The 25,919-nt window shown below is 43.2% G+C and overlaps 1 protein-coding gene across 1 annotated transcript; it reads left to right on the forward strand.

Moving 5' to 3' along the window:
- The first annotated feature begins 1,710 nt into the window (after positions 1-1,710).
- si:dkey-220o5.5 (actin filament-associated protein 1-like 2) lies at positions 1,711-25,834 on the forward strand. The gene is made up of 16 exons (XM_012851213.3): positions 1,711-2,295; positions 11,334-11,468; positions 12,760-12,837; positions 12,965-13,026; positions 14,273-14,390; positions 14,463-14,692; positions 15,124-15,303; positions 16,091-16,177; positions 16,419-16,488; positions 19,197-19,429; positions 19,519-19,628; positions 19,921-20,038; positions 22,672-22,780; positions 23,530-23,690; positions 23,813-23,923; positions 25,042-25,834. Exons 1-16 carry the CDS (start codon positions 2,280-2,282, stop codon positions 25,066-25,068), a joined length of 1,845 nt encoding a protein of 614 aa, XP_012706667.2. The 5' UTR covers positions 1,711-2,279; the 3' UTR covers positions 25,069-25,834.
- Positions 25,835-25,919: the final 85 nt, after the last annotated feature.

The following is a 25,919-nucleotide window of genomic DNA, read 5'->3' on the forward strand; positions in this document are numbered from 1 at the left end:
TAATTTTGGCGATATTCCTGAGGTGAAAAAAGGAAACTCTGGAAACCTGTTTAATATGGGATTTAAATGACATGTCTTGGTCAAAAATAACACCAAGATTTTTTATTTTATTACCAGAGGCCAAGTTAATGCCATCCAGATTAAGTGATTGGTTAAGAAGTTTATTTTTTGAGGACTCTGGTCCAAAGATTACAACTTCTGTCTTGTCAGAATTTAAATGCAGGAAATTTAAAGTCATCCAGCTTTTGATGTCATCAAGACATGACTGCAGTCGAAGTAATTGATTGGATTCATCAGGATTTATGGATAAATATAGCTGAGTATCATCAGCATAACAGTGGAAATTAATCCCATGCTGTCTGATAATTTTACCAATCGGAAGCATATATATAGTAAAGAGAATTGGTCCAAGGACTGAACCCTGTGGTACTCCACAGGTGACCCTAGAGTTTGAAGAATATTTATTATTAATATGAACTGGAATCTGGAATCTGTCAAATCCAATTGATTTATAAACCACGTTTAAAAACAACAGATTGCTGACCAAAGTGCTGTATATATCCATAACACAATTAATAAAATAAACAGACATAAAAACAAAGTACACAGCTGAGTCAGGAGGGAAAAACAAACAACTCAAGCCGTGTTGAAGGCCAAGGAAAAAAGGTGAGTCTTTAAAAACGATTTAAAAGAAGACAGTCTTTCCACTGTTGCTTCATGCTTGCTCAGTATGAGGGATTGCAGCAAAGCCATGTACAATGCAGATGACTCTTCCTGTGGCTCTGTGGTTCCCCAGGAGTGAATGCTGCTTGTCGGGACTTTGATGCAATCAACTGGTTCCCTTATATAGGACATTTTTTAACCAATCTGTATGATATGATTGAACTTGACTTTGTAAAGTGCCTCGAGATGACATGTTTCATGAATTGGCGCTATATAAATAAAATTTTATTGAGTTGAATCGAATCGAATTGACAGTGAAGGTGTCCACCTAACATAACCTGTTATAACCCGTACCACAACATAAGAGCTGCACCTGAAAAAGCTCCGTCACTTCAGAGCTTCAGCTGGTCAGCGGACCTTAGAGACCGTAAAGGATGATGCGATTGAAGCAAGGCAGAGAAGTAATGTGGAGCTAGGCCATTTAAGCATTTATGTTCAGAAAACACACAAAGAAAGGTGTCTGTATTCAACATTTAGCATTTAGGTTTCTACACTGGAATAAATTTCACTGGGTTCTGCCCCTGCAGAGCAGAACGTCGTGAAACCACCCAGGAATCTGGAGGACACTCAGGGAGCAGCATCAACAGGACCGGCAATGATCTCCGATCATTCAGACGGTCCTGGATCAAGAACCATCAACAGAGGATGGAACCAGAAGGAGCAGGGAATCCGTTTGAGAACCTTTGTCCGTCTCTAGATCCTCAGTTACAGTCGCAGCCTTTATTGAGCGGAGCCTGGTGTTCTCCTGAGGGGAGGAGTCCGCTTCTCTGGGCTCAGAAACACGGACCACCATGGACCAGATGGACCAGACCTCCAGATGTTTGTGCTGGGATCAAATGGGGATGCATTTCATCTGGGCTTGGATCAGGACCTTTAAAAAAGCTCAATTCCACTTCTGTGATGGCAGCATTAATGCAGCCATCACAACACATGTTTCCTTCAACATCCTCCCTTCTTGGTTTTCACCAACACGGCGAGATCGCTCCTGAACCAGGCCTGACAGAGAGTTTGAGGACCAGAAGTGGGACTCCACACTGTTGGATGCTTTAAGATGTTTGTGGGAAAGAATGGGACAAATAACATCTGGAACCCTTCCTGGCTTTGAATGCACGACCACAGAATATGGCTTTTAACTGCTGGGAGAGGAGTGAAATCCCTGCAGAGTGGGAACAACTAAAACCCGCGTTTTGGAATGTGTCAGAGTCTGAAATGCTAAAAATGATGCTAAGAGCTAAAACGAAGACAAAAGATGTCATAAACTGGCTAAAGACAGACAGATAGGAAACAAAAGTCAGAGGAAAAAATGTGTGAATCAAAGCAGGTTTGTTGCTTGTTTTTTTCCCTCTGTGTCCAACACATAATGAGATTGTTGGTCCGCCTCTCCCTCCTCCTCCTCCATGCGCTGAGGTCTCACAGAGGCAGGACTCGGCTGCCGGACCTCAAACTGCTTCCCACAGACCCAGCAGTGGGAGTTCAGGGAGGACTTGAGACGGCTGTTTTGGATTCTTTCAGCTGAGATATGAGCCAGAAGATGAGCTGCCGCTGAGACAACAGACATGGACAAGCAGAAAGGTACGGAGCCAGTTTACAGCACCAGACTAAAAAAAAAAATCAACTTTTTACATCATTCTAATGCAGGAAAGTATTTCACCGCTCGTTTTAAAACATCACAGGTTTTCTGAGTTACAAATATAAAACATGTTAACTAACCTGTTTGCTTTGAGATTATATGATAAACTACAGCCATAAGAAGGTGAAGAATATTTTTAATTATTCTGCTGAGCATCATCCAAAGTCTTCTCAGGGTCGGTTTACCTTTTTATTTCATCAACACGTGTTATTTGTTTTATTTATTTTGCCTACATCGTTTCTTCCATCTGAAGAAAGCTGGAACCCAGGAACTGAACCATTATCCATTTATTTCTCTCAGTCAAATATTTAAAGGGTTATAGAGATAAATGTTCTTTAAAAGACACAAATCAATTGTCTAATTGAGCTTAATAGCATATTTTTCTTGAGATTTTTTTATCTTTTATGTTGTGGTTCTGAAAATTTTCTGATTTAAACTGGTTTGCTGTTGCCTTGACTTCGACAACTGAGAATTTGCAGCACGCATCAGTCTAAATGTTTATTTTGTTTACTTAATGGGGAAAGTTTTAACGGAGAACGGGCAATTTAATTATTTTCTGGAGACTCTTTAAAAATGTGACAGATGGCCCCTGATAAATCAGAGTAACTCACAGAGACCTGAAGCTGTGAGATAATTTACTGAATCCTCACCAACAAATATATATAAAACTACTTTAAATCTTTATTTGTCAAAGTGGGCACCAAACGTCCGCTAAGCAGCTACAGACAGAAACCCGGTCGGTACAAAACATCCCAGGGGAGTCTGGTATGAAACTGCTAAACCTGCAAAGTCACAATGCAGTTTTCTTTATTTATATTTTTATCTTTACATTAGTATAAATCTGGTTACTGTATGCCTGTTTTATTATTATTTAGCTTTTGGAGACTATGGATATGCAAAACGTGTCTTTTGCTACTTTAATGAATAAAGACAAAAGCAAAAACAAAACATGGAATAACATGAATATATTTTAATATATTAAAATATATTTTACTTAATGGACAAATATTAAACCATAGGTTTTCTGGGGTTTTCACCCCAAAATATAATATAATATTCGGGCTGAAGTTTCATTTATTAAGTTTCCTCTTCTTTTACACTTCTTATAAACGGGCAGTTAATGTATTATTTAACTGATCGAAGTCTCAACAGGAAAAGTTCTCTCCTGACATTTTGGTCCAGTTGGGTAAAAACTTATTGAATTTTAAATGACTGAGAATGAAATAACAAAAACAAATCCACATCTCGCTAATCTCACAATAACTTTGGGTTGCATTAATGTTCATGGATGCGATTTTTAAATTGCTTGGTTTAAAAAAACTTACAACAGGGCTCTTATCTGAGCTACCTTCTTATAGCAACAGCAGAATTACTTTTTTATGTGAATTAACATAATTTTGGTGTTTTTTTTTTTTTTTACCACCCTGCAGTGAACCAGGAGTACTCACTTCTGTAGCTGCAGCTCTTTGCCTACAGGGGGCAGAGTTTAAGTCCATCCTTCTGCTGTTGCACAGTTTTTTATCGCACTATTGGTATGTTAACAATCGGAAACACCCTTGCCTGCTCCTCCATCCTCCTCCTTCTTCCTGCTCTTCATCATCACTTCCTCCTCCCTCGGGGTCTCCAGGGACCCGGTTAATGGACTGTTTAGATCCACCAGATTTCCTGCTGTTTGTGTCTTCAAGGTACCCAAACCAACAATTTCAGCATTTTTCCCATATTAGCAGCGAACCCAGCCCTGTGAGGTCTTTGCAAAGCAGCTGCAAGGTACCAGGAGGGTAAAGCGGCCTAACGTCTTTTCTCGGGTCTAAATTGATTTGGGTAACAATCAGTTGAACACACGAATCATTCGGGAGCATTCAGGAGATTCTGGTTTCTGTGCTGGTTATTGCTTGTAGTTGGTTCAGTGTTGGTTCAGTAGTTTGACGTAAAAGCAGCTTAGAAACTGGGAACACTTTCTCTAAAGCAGCAACCAACCAGAGCTGGATCACTCGCTGCTGCACACATGTTTGCACTTCTCTACATGTGAGGGCCCTAAAATCACACGATGCCTTAGCAAACCGTGAATAAATGTCTTTCTAACCTGAGGCACAAAAAGACAACTCTGAACCCCTAAATACCCCCCTTTGAAGGTTTGATCAGCACAAAGTGCCCTCATAAGTTGCCGTGTCCCCACAAGGACTATAAATAACTGTGTCCCCACAAAGACAGCTGGACATGCACACAACATGTTTGGGGGTTTTGCAGGAATCACATCTTCTGGCTAATTTCAGGGTTCGGTTCTCATGGCAGCAGCGCTTAAATTACTTTTTCTAAATCTCGCAACCTAAGCCAATTACAGGAGCAGCTCGGGCCTTTTTCCCTCTGTGGCTGAAGTTTCTTTGATTTCAAGCTGCTTCAGACCACATATACACACACAGTCAAAGAAACGGGACCAAGGAACAACTAACGACATTGTCCACTGACCAGCTGGGAGAGAGGCTAACAGAAATACATGAAGCTAGTTTTTTTTATTTTCCAACCAAACCATGTTCTGACTCTGATGTTTCTCTGTTTCTCACAGCGAACCTGTCGTACTGAACTATTATACAGAACTTAATGTAATCAGCAAGCAAACAACTTCTCCTCCCCAGCCTGTTACATCAATGCATGATTAACTCAAGAGGTTGACAATTTTGAAGAAAATGGACTTAAGCAAGATTGCTAGCGCCACCTTGCAGTCACTAGTAGTTGGTTCTCTTCTATGTTATTGCTAACTGTATGTGGAACCCAGGACCCAGTTTTAGTGGATCGATTGGATATATATGGGTACAAAAAATGTAAAAGGAAAAAAAAAATCAGAAGTTAATCATTCAATCTCATTAAAGCTGCAGTAGGTAACTTTTGTAAAAATATATATATTTTTTACATATTTGTTAAAACCATCACTATGTCCTGACAGGTATGAGACCAATAATCTGGCTCATAAATAAAAGCTCCTCTGGTTACTCCCAGTGATCCTGCAGCCATTTGCTGAATTCCTCCACTCCCTGTCAGAAACAGCCAATCAGAGCACAGGAGGAATGTCTGGCTCTGATTGGTTGTTAGCAGGGTCAATTATGCTGCTGCCCACACCCCTCCCCCGCACAGGGAGGGCTCCAGATGGCCGTTGGGCCGCAGCTGTGTGGAGAAATGGCAGATAAAGATCAACGTTACAGGAAAACCACGGATTTGTCGAGTGGCTCTGACAAAAAGACGATTGAAGAAGACCGACGATGAAAACCAAGCTAAAAATAAAGAATTAAAATGAGGGTAAACATTGGAGCGACCTTTCAGAGGTGGAGGGAGCTACGTGTCCTGAGAGGATTAAAAACATTTTTGCTTGATTTGGTTAATTTTTAATAACCACAAGACTAAGATGCCAACAGTTACAGCATCACTGGTGACAGTAAAACCTAATTTTACTCTGCAGCTTGTTGCTGCGTCTAACAGTGAAGCCTGTTTACTGGCCTACCTGTTCACTACAGGCTCCACAGTGGGTGAGGGGACTGAAAGGTTGCTGGTTCTGATTTTCAGGTTAGGTCCACAGTTTTCTCCTGAGTCCTGACTGGAGCTTCAACAGTAAGAGGCGATAGCGCCCTTTAATGCAAGTTGAGATCCATTGTTCACACCATAGAAGAAGACCTGCAGGGATTTTCTACGTTTGCTAGCTGAACATGTCAGAAGACGGTTGGTTCAGCTAAAGCTACACACTTGTTAAAACGTACGGTAGTCGTACTTCCTCTAAGCTGAACGGCGGTGCAGTGTTAGCACTGCTGCCAGCAGCAGGAAGGTCCTGGGTTTGAGTCCCAGCTGGGTTTTTCTTAGCGTAGTTGGCATACGTGAGTGGTCTCTGGGTACTCCTGCTTCCTGTGACAGTGAAGCGTAGGAGTGTGCCTATGGTTGTTTGTGCTTCATGTGTCTCTGTAATGCTCTGTGATGGACATCAGCCCCCACCTCGACCCTGTGTGGGTGACTGGCTGTAGAGAATTGGTGAATGGACTTCTGTCATGTTTGTGTTTACATGTTTTGTTGAGTTTGTTATAAAAAAGGCACCATTTTTTGTTTTGAGTAAAATGCAGCAAAATGAGTACATGAGGGAATATTTCTGTCTCCAACATCTTCGCCTACTGGTGGATTTGGTTTATCATTACACTTTTTCTTGGCGTAGTGAGATTATTTTTAAATTCTGTGGCCCTGGTGGCCTTTTATTCACAGTAAACTGACAGGAAAGGGGTCTGAGAGAGGGGGAAGACATTCAATAAAGGTCCATGGACCAGGACTCAGGAAGACCTGCATCCCGGACTGAGGCCTTCAAACGTGGGACTTCTGCTTGGTTTCTGGATCCCTGTAGGAAAGGAGAGTTCTTGACTCTGTTAGTAGTGATTTAGACTCTCAGGGTTTAAACCACAGTTCTACATTCTGGTCCAGCTGTTGCACTTTCAGATGGAGAGTTTTAAATATATGCCTGCAATCCTGATGGAAACTTACATGGTCATGAAAAGCTGGCCAGTGAGAGGGATTTAAATGATTGAATTCAATTAAATTCTATTTTATTTCTATGGCTCCAATTCACAACACGTCATCTCAAGGCTTTTTCCAAAGTCAGATTCCATCAGATCCTCCAGATTGGTCAGAAAGTTTCCTCTCTAAGGAAACCCAGCAGGTTGCATCAAGTCTCTCCAAGCAGCATTCACTCCTCCTGAAAGAGCGTAGAGCCACAGTGGACAGTCGTCTGCATTGTTGATGGCTTTGCAGCAATCCCTCATACTGAGCATGCATGAAGCGACAGTGGAGAGGAAAACTCCCCTTTAACAGGGAGGAGAACCTCCAGCAGAACCAGAACCAGGCTCAGTGTGAACGCTCATCTGCCTCGACCCACTGGGGCTTAGAGAAGACAGAGCAGAGACACAGAAAGCACAGAAGCTCACATTGACCCAGGAGTACTTTCTATGTTAGATGGTAATAGAGGATGATCTGATTCCCCTGATGATGTCACAGCTAACAGAATGCCAGACAGAAAGGAAAGTTTTAAGTCTATCTGCAGACATGAGAAGCAGCTGTTGGTGTCCTCAGCTAGCGGTTATTTAGCAGTAAACAGGTGTTTACTGACAGAGTGATGTCCATTCCTGGCAGCGTTTCTGTGCCATGCAGCTCAGAAGGCAGAAACAGGAAGTGATGCAGATGGTGAGATTGCAGCGTTTAGCGGCGTTGCCTTCGTGTTTTAGTCCAGGAGTAGTAGACATGTCCTCCTGTCTCGTGTTGTTGCTGAAGCGCTGTGGGAGTTTGAGGTATGTGCAGCTCGGTGTTTAAAACAGCAGCGGGCTGATAAGCAGCACTGGGAGACAGCAGAGGAGTTAATCAGAAACATTTAACCTTCATCTCCCACTCTGAGCTCAGTGAATGGACGCAGTCTGTCTCCATGAATGGGACCAGGAGTCCAGGACAGGCCTCCTTTGTTCAGGAGGGTCTCAGCGTCTGCCTCAAGAACTGTTCTGAGATCAGCGCACTCAAACCCCTGAGCCTCATTCAGCAGAACGTAGCGCAGACATCAGAAAAATGAAGAAAACCTTTAGGTTGTTAGTTTCTTTTCCCCACATCCAGAACCGTGAACGGGTCATTCCGTAGACCCGCTTTTCAAATACACTTTTCTATGACCCAAAACAGTCACTGTCTGTGATTATTATACGTACAGCTCAGCTATGCTTGATATGAATACAGAACCAACCAAAGTATTCACACCCCTCCATCTTTTTTTCACATTCTAGCCCCAAACCTTAGTGTGTTTTACAGGGATTTAATGTTGCGGATCAACAAAGAGGTGAGAGGAGAGAAACATCTGAAAAGTGTGGAGTGTACCTGCATTCGAACCCTTGAGTCAGAACTTTGTAGAACTTCCTTGTGCTGCAGGTTTTTACCACCTTTGAACATCAACACATTTATTAGTCGTCTTTCTAAAATGGCTCCAGCTCAGTCAGATTGGATGGAGAACGTCTGTGAACGTCAAGCCTTGGTGCTTTGACTAGGCCGTTCTGACACCAGCCTCTGCAGATCCGGCTGCAGGTTCAGGGTGGTCGTCACCTCCACCCCAGACTCGGGTCTCCTGCAGGTTTTCCCTCCATGGTCGTCCTGGATCCCCGCAGCATGATGCTGCCACCACCGTGTTGGAGCTGATGTGTGCTGTTAGGTTTACACAGATAAAGTGTTTTGCATGTTGGACACAAAGTTTATTTCTGGTCTCTTCAGATCAGGTTTTCTGTTTGTGCTACATGGTTTCTGGAAAACTGGAGGCAGAACTTTTTATGACTTCCATCTTTCCACGGTTCTATAAAACCCACATTTATGCAGTGCACCAGTAATGGTTGTTTCAGATTCTCCCTCCTTGGAGTAAAGAGGCTTTACCAGAAATGCAAACGACACTTTCTAATTCTGTTTGTAAAAACTTTCATGTATCATTTCCTTTCCACTTCACAGTTAGGCATACTGTGTGTTGGCCTTTCTAATAAAATCCCTTTAAAATATATAAAAATTTCAGGTGGTGGTATGAAAAAATATGGAATAAAAGTTGAAAAACCTTGCAAGCGGCTTTCTAAACTCATGTCTCAAATTGCAATTAATTATAATTAATTGTAAATAATTAATTGTTGTCCTGTTCAGTGAGTTTCGGTCTCCTGTGGTGAATGCTGCCCCCACAGGCTGCAGGTGGTATGGCAGGTTTTATTCTCAGGGGTTTCAGCAGCTGGTCTGGGGTCAGCGCTAACCAGGGGGAGCCAACCTCAGCTCTGACACACAAAAACGGCTTTTATCTCGTTTATTCTGAGTAAAACAAGGTTATTTTTATTTCTGATGCTTCTAGTTAAAAAAGGACAAAATGAATAAATGTGTTAAACACTTTATCCTTCATACACAACCTTAACTGCACATCCATCCATCCGCACATCCATCCATCCATCCATCCATCCATCCATCCATCCATCCATCCATCCATCCATCCATCCATCCATCCATCCATCCATCCATCCATCCATCCATCCATCCATCCATCCATCAGGTTAAATTACAGGTTAGATTATTTTTAAATGGTTGTTGGAAGCAGGGCAGTCTATAAGAATATTTATTTTTTCTGGTGGACAATGCGTTTGTAAATTCATTGTTTATTAGACTGAAACGTTCAGTATTGGATGATAACTTTACTATTTTAACTGAAGAGCTTTTATTATTGTCGGGTTCTTCAGATGGCAACAGTGATGCTGACTGATGTTCCTTCTGATATGTTGGATCTCGTGAGGCTAGAGGAGGATTTCTTGCAGTTTGCCTGTGATTTCAGTGTCAACAAGCAAACATAGCTTTGCACAGCCGGTTCTTTTCAGTTCCTCCGGCGGTTCTGAAGGTTTGTCACGAGGAAGTAATGGACGGTTCTCAGTGTAGCTGCACAAACATTTTAGGCCAGCAGGTTCTGAAGAACATTGAGGTGTTCTGCACCAACATCTATGAGCTTTAATGTGTTTAGTAAGTGCATCTGAAGATCTTTTAGACTTCTACTTACTGCTGAGATGTTATGTTAATTAAAAACACTGTATGGATCCTTTATGAAGCTGAAGTGGAACGTCTGGACTATCTCTGGTCCTTGAGGTGTCCTGCATGTTTTACATGGCTCCCCGCCTGCTGTAACAAAGGAAAGAGGCATTCTGTCGACTCTGAAGAGCTAAAAAACAAAAATGACAAAGACTTTCAGCCATTTTTATGAATCAGTGGAGCATCTCTGCTCATGGTCGGTGCTCTGAGTTAAACATTAGCAGCTTCCTGGAGCTTATCAGTGGGTTTCCTCTGGTCTGTTAAAATGCGAAGGCCGGAACATGTCAGCACCTGTGATGGGAGGCGTTCACCTGAGCAGGTGGGAGTCTGATGGACAGAGACCCAGTTATTCACGCAGGACCAGGAGAACCCACAGATTAGTGTCCTGGGTCTGTGCCCATGGAGAACGTTAACAGCCTTTTTACGTTGCTGAACACGCATGCGGTACACGAGTTCAGTGTAAGTCAGAATATAGACGGCTGAGGTGTTTTTATGTGACCCATCAGCTGGTTGTGCTGCAGCGTTCGGCTCCAGGTCTGACGTGAAGCTCATTCACAGAGAGATTGCTGCTGGATTCAGGAAACACAAACAGGGCGACCTCATCGTTCTGATGCAGTCGGTGTTTGATTTGTGTCATTTCTAATTAATAACCTTTACTGTGCCGGCTGTCTGCAGAGGAACCTCCATTCATTAACAGCTCAGGATGTTGAATCTGGGTTTATGATGCAAAGCTGGCAGGAAATTGTTGCTGCTGCCAAGTTTGTGGATTTCATTCTGTTTATTTGGGAGGAATCGTGGAAAGAGTTAAACATTAAAGATCTGGAGGCGAACAGAGAGACAGTGTGTCTGTTTCAGAGTAAACAGAGATAAGAAGAAACTGAGAGATCAAACATGAGTCACTGCTTTGCCTTTTCGTCAACAGTCGCTTAAACTGTGACTCAGTGAGACACAGATAACGTCTGTGAACTGTTTGATGTTCGGAGTTATCTCTGCTACTCCTCCAAACTCAAACATGACGCTAATGAGCTAAAACAGACAGACTACCCGTTACCCACTGGTAACTGACTCGTTTGGTAACTGAGTCGTTTGGTAACTGACTCATTTAGTAACTGACTTGTTTGACAACTGACTCGTTTAGTAACTGACTCGTTCAGCTGTTCACCTGTTTGGTAACTGACTCATTTAGTAACTGACTGGTTTGACAACTGACTCGTTTAGTAACTGACTCTTTTGACAACTGACTTTTTTGGTAACTGACTTGTTCAGCTGTTCACCTGTTTGGTAACTGACTCGTTCAGCTGTTCACCTGTTTGGTAACTTACTCCTTTGGTAACTGACTTTTTTGGTAACTGACTCATTCAGCTCTCCGTCTCTCTGCTGTTTTTAGTTCTGGCCAAGCTGATCTGGGACCTGCAGTCCTTCCTGACGGTTCTGGACTCGGAGAACCTGAGCTACATCGCTCAGGCTCAGAAGAAATCGATCTCAGAACTACTTTCCAAACTGCAGACTCCAGACGCTCCAGGTACCAACACTAATAATAATAATAATAATAATAATAATAATAATAATAATAATAATAATAATAATAATAATACTTTTTATTTAGAAGCACCTTTCAAAACACTTAAGGTCACTTTACAAATGAAAATAAAACAACAAGAATAAAACAAAGAAAACATCATCAATAAAAGTTAAAATCACAGAGAATAAACAGTCTAGAAGACGTGTGTTCTGAGTCTGGATTTAAACTGGTGTAGAGAGTCGATATTATGGATGTCTGACAGGAGAGCAGAGCGAGAGGAATTTCTGCTCCCAAAGGTACTGAGGCGGAAAAAGGGAAGAGAGAGATGGATGGAGGAGGAAGATCTGAGGAAGGGGAAGGCTGAGATGAAGGAGATCAGATAAGTAAGGAGGGGCGAGGTTGTGGATGACCTTAAATGTAAAGAGCTACACTGAGAACCGTTTGAATTGGATTCTGAATTTGACTGGGAGCCACTGAAGTTGCTGTAAAACAGGTGAAATGAAGACGTATCTGTAATGATTGGAGCAGCTGAGTTCTGGACCAGTTGGAGCTCATGGAGAGTTTCATGTGGGGAGACCAAACAGACGAGAGTTGCAATAGTCAATACAGGAAGTGACAAGACTGCGAACAGGTATAGAGGCGAAGGGAAAGACGAAAGCGTTTAATATAGGGCAGCTGGAAATATGCAGATATAATTGATTTGAGACGTGAAGGATGGAGAGCTATCAAGGAAGACACCCAGACTCCTGACCTGAGGGGAAAACTGTGGAGCTGTCGATGGAAAGAGAAAAACTGTGTATTTTAGATAATATTGATTTAGTTCCTACAAGGAGGAGTTCTGTTTTATCATCATCATTTTAGGAAATTAATAGTAAACCAAGATTTTATTCCAGACAAACACATGGTGAGGGAGGAAGGTAGTTAGGCAGAGCTGGGTGTCATCAGCGTAGCATCGAAACTGAATGTTAAACTTACAGAAAACATTACCAAGGGGAGGAATTATTAATTACTTCCTGACCGGGCGTTGTTGAGATGATGCTCAGGCTGCTTTGAAGATGAAGAAGTTGTTATCACTTTACGTTTGGTCAATGAAAGTAGATGGAAATAATACGTGACATAAATAACAAATTTTTATTGGTTTCATACAGTTCTAAACATCTAAACACCAATTTAGATTGGTGTTTAGATGTTAAACTAACATTTTAGTTTTTAATGTGTAAATATTAGACCAGCTCTGTCTGTGAACGTAGCAACAAAAAGCCCCGTTTTCATGCGTTTGTGTCGTTTTCAGTGGAAGATGCAGAGTACATGGTGATGAGCTGTCCGGCGTCGTCTCCGAGCACCGAGAACGTCGACCCACCTGGACCAGGTACCTGCTGGTGCTGCCGCCATGACACCTCGGCTGTCCCCCAGACCAGAAACCCCCCACAAACAGACAGACACGGTGGTAATGGTGTTCAGCTGCATGCTCCGAACCTCTTTGTTTGTTTTTCCAGAAGGAGTTTGGTTGTCTGAGCTGGTCTCAAATCAGGACTCCTCTGCCTGGCTCAGGAACGGGGTGAGCAAACACTCTGGCTTCACCTCTGAAGTTATCAATGAAACAAAATAAAAAAAAACCTCCACAGAAAACCTGCAGAACTTCTGCGAGATCCAGACCTCACAAAGAGATTAGGCCAAAGTCTGTCTGAAAAACCAGAATGCATGAACAGGGAGGTCTGGACGACCTGTTTCCCATCATCTCTGGTTACCATGGAAACACAGTGGCGTCATTAATCACCGCGAGTAAAAAAAAACAACAAAAAAAGGTCGTCATCCCATCACGGTTGAGACTTTCACCAAACCTCTTCACTTTCTGACCTCAGAGAGCAGCTCAAAGGGAAGCGGGGCGGAGAGACGAAGGTTTGTTTTTAGATCGGGATCCAGCAGCAGAGAAGCGGAGCGTCTGTGATGTGGGTCAGTAATGACAGAGCGGGTCCTCCTGAGGTTTGGGAGGAGACGTCAGGGTTACAGAGTGTGTGTCAGGGAGCCGGAGGAAGTTCACTGTTTACATATGAGGCCGTCTCGCCTCGCTCCGATTGGCTGACGGAGCTGCAGAGGGAGGAAGTGGTCAGTGATGGCGGCTGATTAGCATCTGGTCTACGTGATGGACAGAAAACACGATAAGATCCTAATTACAGCATAGTGTCCACAGAGCTTAGCAAAAGTATTCACACCCACTCAACTTCAGTGAGGTTTACGACAATTTTATCCGACAGAGCAACACAAAGTGGTCCATATATATACACTTTATGTATATCTGTATAGATACATACTATATCTTATATACCTATAGTATATATCTATATAGATATAGATATATACTATAGGTATATAAGATATAGTATGTATCTATATATACTATAGGTATATTTCTATGTCTATATCTATATAGATATATACCTATAGTATCTATCTATCTATCTATCTATCTATCTATCTATCTATCTATCTATCTATCTATCTATCTATCTATCTATCTATCTATCTATCTATCTATCTATCTATCTATCTATCTATCTATCTATCTATCTATCTATCTATCTATCTATCTATCTATCTATCAAGAACACCATATTAAACAGGGCTTATATATAAGCCCTGTTTAATATATATATATATATATATATACACACACACATAAAACCCAGTTTATTCTGGTGTTATTGAATATAATCCAGTGAATTTGTGAATAATCTAATCTCAGTGTAAATGCTAGAGGTGTTTTAATTTTTCTTAATCTTGTCGTTGCATCTTGCTGGTCACAGATGCAGGGCCCAGCCGTTCCTCCTCATCCTCCAGGTGGGCTCGGGGGCGATGATGATGAGGAGGATACCTACGAGGAAGCAGCACCTTACGTGCCAGTGGCTGACGTCTCCAACACAGGTAGCTGCAGTGACACCAGCGGAGAAAGGAGAGGTTTACGCAACACAACCAAAACTCTTTTCTTCCTTTCAGAGAGGGCGGAGTCAGAAAGCAGTCACTACGAGTCATATGGGGAGGAAGATGATGATGAGGAGGAAGGAGATGGCCTCGTGAAGGACAGAGCTCACTACATCCAGTGGAGCACCTCACAGATCTGTCTGCGGCCCACGCCAGAGTCCCGGCTCTGCGGCTACCTGTGGAGGAGGAGGTGGCTCGGACAGTGGAGCAAACAGCTCTTCATCGTCAAGAATGACATGCTGCTGGTGAGGAAGAGGAGAGACTGCAGTGTCTTTAATGTCCACTAGATGCTGCTGCTGTGCGTCTGAAGTGATGTGGGATTATGGGGCACCACGGTCACCTTCATGGTTTCAGTATCTCTGAACCAGGAGCTGGAGTGGAGTGGAGAGCAGTAGGAGAACTCAGCAGAGTGAGAGAAATAGACCCTGATGTCCTCCAGCAGCCTAAGCCTATAGCAGCATAACTATAGAGGTAGCTCAGGGTAACATGAGCCACTCTGACTAGAATCTTTGTCACAAAGGAAAGTTTTAAGCCTAGTCTTAAAAGAGTTCAGGTATCTTGGTGTCCTTTTTCCGGGTCAAATAAAGCTGGAGATGGGTGGATGACTGCGTGGCTGGACGCATGGGTGGAGGGATGGGTGATAATGTTGCATTCCTTCTGTGTTTGTGTCCATCAGTGCTATAAGTTTGCTCGGGACCTGCTGCCTCAGCTGGAGTTGAACCTTCACGGCTGTCAGTTGTTCTACAAGTCGAAGAGCCACGCTAAGATCCAGCACCAGCTCAAACTGGTCCCGGTGGGCTCAGAGTCCCTGGTTCTGGGCTACAGCAGCTTCCAGCAGGCGGACGAGTGGAGGAGGGTCAGCAGCACACACCAATGACACCTTTCTACTTAAACCACATTTTATAACATCTGGTGACCGCAATCTATCATTATTCATTGATTTAGATTTTCTCTGATAGTTTAAACGTTTTGTGTCATGCTTTTCTAATCCTTCCAAAGTCAACTATAGGCATATATATCATGAATATTGCTTTTACCTCTACGGAGTATTCATTTGTTATGAATATTAGTTGTTTTCTGGTCTTATTTTTACAACCAAGAAGAAGGACATGTGCCTTCAATGCGACGGCGCCTCTCCACATGTGGGGGCGCTCTAGAGTCCCTGCAGCACATAACCCTGAATTAACATTTTTACAGTTTAGCAATTTGGTTTACGTAGAGCTCTGGCGTCTGCATCGGGTGGTTTTACTGTAGGAACTGCGTCAGGTTAAGAATTAATCCCTGAGACAAATTTAATAAAGGCCGAGGTTCACCAATCAGTGATCAGACAAACACAAGCTAGCGTGCTCCAAAAAATACCATACGTCAAAAACACATTTTGTTACATATCTGCTGCTAAAAAAGAGCAGTTACCGTCGATGTGCAGATTAGGTGCTAAAGAGCCACTTCGTCTCCACTTTGAGCAGAAATGATCACGCTCTGCCTCACATTATTGCTCGTTGGCTGTGTTGCTTACTACCACTCTATGTAGACCTGTCATGGCCGCTCGTTTTCCAGGACAGGGAGGGGCTGTATTAGAGCATGACTTTAAAAACACTTTAACCTTTAAAGTAATTTAACTGGATTTGTTTGTGTGTATGAAGGTGATTGAAGAGGTGAGCGTTGGAGGTGAGGTTGAGACTCAGAGCTTTTCTTCTCTGAGTAAATCGGATCAGCGTCTGTCCTGCAGGGTAAGAAACCAACAAGGTTCTTTATTTCTTTGAGACATTACTGATGTTCCTCCAGTAAAGAACATCCAAAAACACCAGATCACACGCTGGGGAGGTTTAAATCTCCAAAAACAGGGACAAACCTTCACATTAAAATCAAGCAGTCAAAAAACAGCCTAACTAATATCCTAACAAACTTGTAAACTCACTGCTTCTAAGTTAATATGATAAAAAATAATTTATTTTGTTGTTCTGTCTTTAGTCCAGTACAGTCCAGACCGACTCTGATGAGGAGAAGCCTTCAGCGTACTCCAGCCTCAACAGAGAAAAAGGTACAGAAACCTTACAGCTAAATAGAAAACTGCACTGTGGGACTTTCTGAAGGGGGAACATACCTAACTAGGCTGAAAACTTTGTAGATCAGGATAAACTTGCCTTTTATTTGTTGGTAGTTGAGGACTGCCACAACATCTTGCACTAATGTCACTATCAAAAAAAGTATCACCAACTCAGAAAAAAATCTCCTTCCAGCAAAACATTTCATCTGCTTCCCTGGACTTACAAAAACTAGGTGGCTTATATCCCGGACGAGACCCCAATTTATAGCTGGTTGCTAAGCGGTTCTTATCTTATCTTATGCCCGATGGTGACTGTAGTAAGTTCAGAAAAAATCAGCTGTGTTACAGGAATAATTTCAGTAAAAGTCTTTGTGATTATCTAAAAAAACAAACATTCTTGTAAAGCTGTGACTATAGTTACGTCTACATGGACAAAAGTACTCGGGGAAAAAAGGGCCAATTGGATTAAGCTCAATCGAAATGAAATATTAATCCGAATGAGAGGGGTGGTTTATGCGGGTTGATGATACGATCAATGTGCACATAAATGCTTGTCAGGCTCAAGTTATTTGGCCAACTGACTCGAGTGCCTGATGTAAACGTGACGTATTTCCACGTTGGTGAGTGGCAGAAATACGTCAGGAAGCAAAACTATCAGGGATCTCGATGAACCTTTCTGTCTGAAACATTGAAAGAGCTGAAAATGGTTGCTTACTCAGTAACGTTTCAACCATAATTAGAACATCCTGCAAGTTCATCCTGGGCGCTCGGAACCCATGAACTTGTATAAAACGCCTTTGTTTGTTGTTTTTTTGTTGTTTAGCAAAGACGGAAGTTCTTTCTGTTTTTAGGGGAATTTGATAACTGCACATGTCAGAGTGGTTTGATTCTGAATAAAACCAGGTGCATAGAAACGCACATTGATTATTGGCGCACATTTGATTGTGCGCCAATATAAACAGTACAATCCGATTATTTAATCCAAACACATTCTAATGGGATCATGAAATTCTGTGCATGTAAACAAAGCTAATGATCTGGATTCACACCAAGAAGCCAAGAATAAGCAAGATATCAACTGACTGGTCCAAAAACCCAGGATCAACAGTGAGGGCATCAGAATTTCCATCAAGTTGGATAAATATGGCGAACGGTGTCTGAGAGAGGAAAAGTGTTCGTAACCAAAGGGACTGGACTGCCAGACTGTGACTTTGTAGATTTTTATGACATATGCAAATACCTCAAGATCCTACGAGTACCCGCAGCGAGAAAGTCAGACCTGGAAAGACCAGATGGGTGGTAAGAACAAAGTCCAGCCAATTTCCACACACATCCTCTCAGTCACTATATATCTGTCACCACCGGTATAACAGCTCAGCAAAAGAAAGAGGTAATAATAAATCTTTATTTGCAGACTTTGCATCCATACTCACATAAAAGAAAAAAAAAACATAAAACAACCACAGAAATATAAAATATCCTTTGATAAAAAAAAGTCAATGCATACACACACTCTTATGCCAGTGCATCTTTAGACTAGGAGAGCCTGGCTTAAGAGACAGAAGCTGATATCAAGACAAATGAGTTCCTGCAATGACCATTGGGCTCCATCCAAAGTTTAGGCCTCTGACACTGTATGCCAAGCAGATGGAGGAAGGGAGAGCCGTAGTGAGAGTCAAACCCACTATCCCGGATGGAAAAAGATCCAGAAAGCATAAAAAAGATGGGACCCAATGCTGAATGAATGTCTGAGGCAGGAGGAACCAAGAGGGCAAAAAAGAGGCTTAATGAACCACTAGGGAGAGACAAAGTTCTGCTTGGCTGATAGACAGATGACCTACTAATGGCAATTTAGGGTTTGACTGAGGAATAGGACAAAAGCCCTAATCAGGGCAACTCAGGAACCAGCATTCAGCAGGACAGCAACAGAATCTAAGTTTGACCAACTCAAGACCAAAGATTTTAGACAGAGGGAACATGCTCCTGAAAAAGTCCAACTCTTGATAGCTAGGTGTAAGATACTAACAGGCAAAGTGTGCATGGAACACCTTAACCAAGTAGCAAAAGGTGCTTATAGGAACATCTTTGCAGGGTATGGGCTGACGGCCCCACAGTCAAAGATGGGTGACACCAGCAAGAGTGGTTGGGAAGGAAATGGGTCAGATCCAGACTGATGTACTGGTAACGGCTCACCAACCGGACATTGTGGTGGTGGTGGACAATCCAGAAAAGAGAGCAGCAGTGACTGACAAATTGATCCAAGGTCTCTGCAACATCAATAAGAAAGACCAGGAGAAGCTCGAGGAATATCACGGCCTAGAAATGGAGAAGTTGTCATTGGTGAACTTGGCGCTTTGACCCCAAACTTGAGGACTGGGCAGCAGCTTTCAGGAGCAACCTCTGAGATCTCTGTCCAGAACACCGTAGAACTGAGCTTTAGCAAACGGGTCTGTCTGCATGGAGTCTGCATGTTCTCCCTGTGCATGTATGGGTTCTCTCCAGGTACTCCAGCTTCCTCCCACAGTCTAAAACATGACTGACAGATTAATTGGCCTCCTGGGCCAATTAACCCTCCTGGGTTTTTGTCCTGTGTGTGGTTTTTATTTTCTTAGTCAATAAGATTCTGCAGCAAAGTCCACAATGGAGATGCTTTAATTTTCACAAAATGCCGGTCAGTGATGTGAGATGTTCTGAACCTGCAGGGTTCCTGAACGTTCTCATGAACTGTCAGTGGCAGAGTCTGCTGTGCCAGGTGGAGGACGGAGTCCTCAACATGTACGGAGAGGAAGTCGAGAACGAGGAGGAGGAGGAGGTGAAGCGCTCGCCTCAGTACACGGTCCAGCTCAGAGGCTGTGAGGTCAGAGCTGGGGCAGACACAGACCACTCCTACAGAATCACACTGAGCATGCTCGGTGACCAGGTGGCCGTGCTGGAGGTGAGTTGAAGGGTCAGTGGAGTCAGAGCTCCTTCATCTCAGTTTGTTGCTCGTTAACGAGTCTTTCTGTCCAACCTTGGGTTCTCCAGGTGAGCTCGTTAGAGGAAAAACAAAAGTGGCTGAAGATTCTGCAGGACGGAGCTGCCAGTCATGGTTTTAATGACAACAAGACACCGGAGCACACAGGTGGCGCCTTCAGGTGGGACAAACATTTTTAAGTAAATCTCAGATGTCCTCTTCCTGCTCTCTGATTACACCTAGTGGTCACATATGGTATTGCAAACCTTGGTGTTCAGAGCCCAGTGCCCTGCATGTTTTAGGTGTGCACCCAATGTCACATATCCAGCTTTAATAAATAGACCAACAGGAGCAAGGAGACACCTAAGGACCAGGCTTAGGGACCTGACCTAGAAGATTAATTTCTCTGAATTATGCAGCGATGAACTTATGAATTACAGAGTTTCAATCTCACATTAACATTATTTTCTCAGTGGGCTGCAAACTCGCAGATTTCCCACCTCCAACACCTACATGGACGACCCCTTCTGTCTGAGCAGAACCACCAGAAACCAGCCCATCTACTCCAACTCCTCCATGATGGACCCCAAGGTACAAACCAGACATAGGAATGACTTAATTAAACGTCCTGCTTCTCTAAAGATAATTTAAATCATCATGAAATAGTTTTATGTCATGTTGCAGAAGTTTGCTAAGATCCCAGACGATGTGATATTAATGGTCATTAGTGGAGCCTGGAGTTAAACATCAGCATTGGCCTCAAGGCTTTCTGCATCTGCCAACTTTAAACATTCTCACATGAAATTACCTCTTTTAATGTTCTGCAATGGGTCTGGTTGGACAGGTGGGATGTTCTGTAATTGGTCTGATTGGACAGGTGTAATGTTGTGTAGTTGGTCTGATTGGACAGGTGTGATGTTATGTAATGGGTCTGATTGGACAGGTGGGATGTTCTGTAATTGGTCTGATTGGACAGGTGTAATGTTGTGTAGTTGGTCTGATTGGACAGGTGTGATGTTATGTAATTGGTCTGATTGGACAGGTGGGATGTTCTGTAATTGGTCTGATTGGACAGGTGTAATGTTGTGTAGTTGGTCTGATTGGACAGGTGTGATGTTATGTAATTGGTCTGATTGGACAGGTGTGATGTTCTGTAATTGGTCTGATTGGACAGGTGTGATGTTCTGTGATTGGTCTGATTGGACAGGTGCGATGTTCTCTAATGGGTCTGATTGGACAGGTGTGATGTTCTGTAATTGGTCTGATTGGACAGGTGTGATGTTCTGTGATTGGTCTGATTGGACAGGTGTGATGTTCTCTAATGAGTCTGATTGGACAGGTGTGATGTTCTGTAATGGGTCTGATTGGACAGGTGTGATGTTCTGTAGTTGGTCTGATTGGACAGGTGTGATGTTCTGTAGTTGGTCTGATTGGACAGGTGTGATGTTCTGTGATTGGTCGGATTGGACTGGTGTGATGTTCTCTAATGGGTCTGATTGGACAGGTGTGATGATCTGTAGTTGGTCTGATTGGACAGGTGTGATGTTCTGTAGTTGGTCTGATTGGACAGGTGTGATGTTCTGTGATTGGTCTGATTGGACAGGTGTGATGTTCTGTGATTGGTCTGATTGGACAGGTGTGATGTTCTCTAATGGATCTGATTGGACAGGTGTGATGATCTGTAGTTGGTCTGATTGGACAGGTGTGATGTTCTGTGATTGGTCTGATTGGACAGGTGTGATGTTCTGTAATTGGTCTGATTGGACAGGTGTGATGTTCTGTAGTTGGTCTGATTGGACAGGTGTGATGTTCTCTAATGGGTCTGATTGGACAGGTGTGATGATCTGTAATTGGTCTGATTGGACAGGTGTGATGTTCTGTGATTGGTCTGATTGGACAGGTGTGATGTTCTGTGATTGGTCTGATTGGACAGGTGTGATGTTCTCTAATGGGTCTGATTGGACAGGTGTGATGATCTGTAGTTGGTCTGATTGGACAGGTGTGATGTTCTGTAGTTGGTCTGATTGGACAGGTGTGATGTTCTGTAATTGGTCTGATTGGGCAGGTGTGATGTTCTGTAATGGGTCTGATTGGACAGGTGTGATGTTCTGTAATTGGTCTGATTGGACAGGTGTGATGTTCTGTGATTGGTCTGATTGGACAGGTGTGATGTTCTGTAATGGGTCTGATTGGACAGGTGTGATGTTCTGTAATTGGTCTGATTGGACAGGTGTGATGTTCTGTGATTGGTCTGATTGGACAGGTGTGATGTTCTGTGATTGGTCTGATTGGACTGGTGTGATGTTCTCTAATGGGTCTGATTGGACAGGTGTGATGATCTGTAGTTGGTCTGATTGGACAGGTGTGATGTTCTGTAGTTGCTCTGATTGGACAGGTGTGATGTTCTGTAATTGGTCTGATTGGACAGGTGTGATGTTCTGTAAGTGGTCTGATTGGACAGGTGTGATGTTCTCTAATGGGTCTGATTGGACAGGTGTGATGTTCTGTAATTGGTCTGATTGGGCAGGTGTGATGTTCTGTAATGGGTCTGATTGGACAGGTGTGATGTTCTGTAATTGGTCTGATTGGACAGGTGTGATGTTCTGTGATTGGTCTGATTGGACAGGTGTGATGTTCTGTAATGGGTCTGATTGGACAGGTGTGATGTTCTGTAATTGGTCTGATTGGACAGGTGTGATGTTCTGTGATTGGTCTGATTGGACAGGTGTGATGTTCTGTGATTGGTCTGATTGGACTGGTGTGATGTTCTCTAATGGGTCTGATTGGACAGGTGTGATGATCTGTAGTTGGTCTGATTGGACAGGTGTGATGTTCTGTAGTTGGTCTGATTGGACAGGTGTGATGTTCTGTAATTGGTCTGATTGGACAGGTGTGATGTTCTGTAAGTGGTCTGATTGGACAGGTGTGATGTTCTGTAATGGGTCTGATTGGACAGGTGTGATGTTCTGTAATTGGTCTGATTGGACAGGTGTGATGTTCTGTGATTGGTCTGATTGGATAGGTGTGATGTTCTGTGATTGGTCTGATTGGACGGGTGTGATGTTCTGTGATTGGTCTGATTGGACGGGTGTGATGTTCTGTGATTGGTCTGATTGGACAGGTGTGATGTTCTGTGGTTGGTCTGATTGGACAGGTGTGATGTTCTGTGTCTGTGGGTTGTCTGTAGAACCTCCTGAATGTGCGTCCTGTTTGTGGTCTTTCAGCTTCACAGCTCTCAGGATTCAGTTCACCGTAACTCGTTGTTGTCCAGAGACTCGGTGACCTACAGCAACACGGTGCTGACCAGCACCGGCACCAGCGGCACCAGCGGCAGTGAGTCAGAACTAAAGTTTCAGAACAAATCTTGTAAACAAACTCTCAACTTCATTTGGGCAAAAATAATCAGCCTATAAAAGTCTTTATACTCTGTAAAAGTTTGGATTAGTGCTAGGACCACCTCAGCTTCTCACATCCATGTGAACTAAAGGCCCATTCATACCTCACGTAAAAGACGGATACGGATACGTGTGGAGTGTTTCATACGTTCTAACCGTCGATTTAATCCGTACTTTGACACGAAAATTGGGAGCTTACGATTACGGACGAAACGGATCAATACGGAGCAATACTACCAGAAACGGTGGGGGCGCTATTGAGTTTGTAGTACAAAATGTCAACAAAATCACGAAGAAGGTTAGAATTCTGGGCTTTAAACAATGGCGGGATTCGAGGAACGACTTGCGGAGCTTGTCCGCAGCTACCCACACATATGATGTGTCGTGTCCGGGGCACAGGGACAAACAAAAAGTTTACTTATGGAGCAAATACAACAAAATCACGTATTGGACCGTCGCCATGTTTGATCAGCGACGAATCATTGGCGCCCAGCACTGCCACCTAGAGGAAATATTGGTTATTGCGCACTTCAACGGACGGAGGTATGAAGGAGTCAACGGATAGAACGTACGGACAGAAATACGGACGTGTAGGCCAAACGTAGGGTATGAATGGACCTTAACTCTGCTTTATAAAGTTAAAGTTCTGAATGATGAAGCCTAAGGAGCTGAACTCGTGTTTTTCAGACCGGACGGCGGTGCAGCGCGACGTTCAGAAGCTGAAGCTGGTCGATACGCCGACCGTGCAGCTCAGATCCGGGTCCGAAACCAACCTGGCATCTGCTGTGAAGCGAAACAAGCGCACCTCCTTCAGGCAGTCTCTGGCCATCTGCACTGAGCGCGCTCAGGTGAGACGACCTGCCCCTGGTGAGGTCACGCCTTCTGATCTGCACCTTAAATTTCCACTGAGGTTGTTACCAGGATGTTCTCGGTGACCTCTGACCTCCTCTGCTGGTCTGTCCTGGTCCAGGTGGGGTTCCTGAATCCTCTGCTGCGACGCACGGCTTCGGCTAAAAACTCGCTGAGACGAGCTCCTTCGGCGCTCTTCATAGAACATGGGAAGGTTTTCCAGAGGAAGAAGGTGAGGAGTTCTCCCGCAGATGCTTTCTGTCTGCAGGCCGGCTGCTTTCAGGTCTCTGGAGATGAATCGTTTCAGGAGTCGGTTCTGCTGATTCAGATTCTCTTGTTCACTAACTCGCCTGTTTTAGCAAACGGACAAATGTTTTTGGTTTCTTCAACCTTTGAATGTTGAAGACAGCTTTTAACTCAAAAGTTGAGTTGATTTATTTTTTTTTAAATTTACATTTTGACTCTGACTCCCTGCTGTAAATGTGAAAACCTGTGAATCCTTCTAAGATCTGAAGGTATTTCAGGAGATTCATATTTTAACCTTAAAGCTATAGTTGGTAATCCTGTTCAGAAACACTTTTCGTTATACTGGGTAAAATCTTCCTTTAATCCATAATCCATACTGTCAACACATTATGTATTCATAAAAAGGAGGTTAAAAAATTAGATCTCTCTGAAAGCTGCAGGTCTGTAAAAACTCTGACCAATCCCTGATGTTCAGTCCAAAGGGCAGGGATTGGTCAGAGTTTTAGTTCTGCCCTCACTCACCTGTCCCCCAGGTTTTGGGGGTATCACCTGATCGATTTGGTGTCCCACGTGCCGATCATTGTGATGCGCTCATGTAACGCCAATGCCTTGTTAGTTTCTTCGTGGTTGCTGTGCATTCGCACTTCTAGTGTTCATGTATCCGGTTTGCTTAGTGGTTAGCCGTTCATTGTAGCTCTACGACATATGTAAAAGGACATACTTTTTTTTTTCTAAGACCTTAAATACGTTTTGTCGTGAACTTGAAGTCTTGGCGAGCAGAGAAGTTGAGTGTAGTCTGTCCAGGAGCGAGTCAGGTTGGGTCTTATCTAAGAAGTCTCTGGTCTCTATTACATTTTTTTTTAACAATTACGTCACAGTAATTGTCGCGGAGCTGCTGAACAACGTCATGGACTTCTGGCTTTCCTATCTCGCAAATCCACAATTTTTTATTTATTTCCCTGAGTGACTTTTGCAGTCCAAGTTGAAGGGTATCTGGTTCTCAATGCGTCAGGAAAGTCATTTATGATAAAACTTCAGGGTTATAAGTTGTTCAGAGCAACATGAAGATAATTTCTGACGGGCGTGTTTGATTGTTTCCTGCAGGAATGGGAGACCAAAGCGGCTGCTTGATGTTCTCCTCACCAGCGTCCTGCCAGGTCGCCGACTGTGGAACATCTGCAGTCTAACAGGAGAACCATCGTTTCTGCTCTGATTGGTTGTTTGGACTCAAATAGCATAGGTCATGCTGCAGGCACCAGGGTATTTCTGAGGGTGACCAACCTAAACTATTTGTTTTACTCCAGATTAGTATTATTGTACATGATTAACTGTCCCTGAGTCCTGGTTTGCCTTTTTTGTATCTGAGCTGCGGCTCCTGGATTCAGTTTGCCCCTCAACACACCGTTTTGGCTCCTGTTCCTTTAAGGCTGCAGTCCCTTTGCTTCTGATTGGCTGTTGGGGGTGGTAACGTATGACCATATAAGGACATGCAACAGTTGGAAAAACTGCCTGATCAGCGATGGAGGCCAGTTACAGATTGGTCAAAAGCAAGAAGCTGCCCAGGGCCTCATAAAAAAACAGGACTAAAGCTTCACTGGTGCCTCTGCACATTTGGTACATAACATAGAAATGTTGCTTTAAATACTCTCCAAAGGACCTAAAACCCTACCGGTTATCGTTAGTGAAGAAAGTCAACCTGCTGCTGTTGGTGAAAGGGGTATGGCAACACATTTATCATATAATAGTTAGAAAAGATGAATTATTGCTGGAGAAGTAAAGAGGTTAGGAGCAATGATTGACCAATTATTTAAAAGCTGTTTTACTCACCAGTCAACTGGAAATTAATGGTGAATAAAAAAAAAAAACTAAACTAAAACAAAGTTTTAGTTTGGGGGGGGGGGGGGGGTACTGATTGAGATTAGGCAGCGGCAGCTAAAATACACTGAGAAATAAAATATTAGTTTTCTTTTTGTATGAAACAA

The sequence above is a fragment of the Fundulus heteroclitus genome, chromosome 12 (assembly GCF_011125445.2).
Source record: "Fundulus heteroclitus isolate FHET01 chromosome 12, MU-UCD_Fhet_4.1, whole genome shotgun sequence".
NCBI classification, from domain to species: Eukaryota; Metazoa; Chordata; class Actinopteri; order Cyprinodontiformes; family Fundulidae; genus Fundulus; species Fundulus heteroclitus.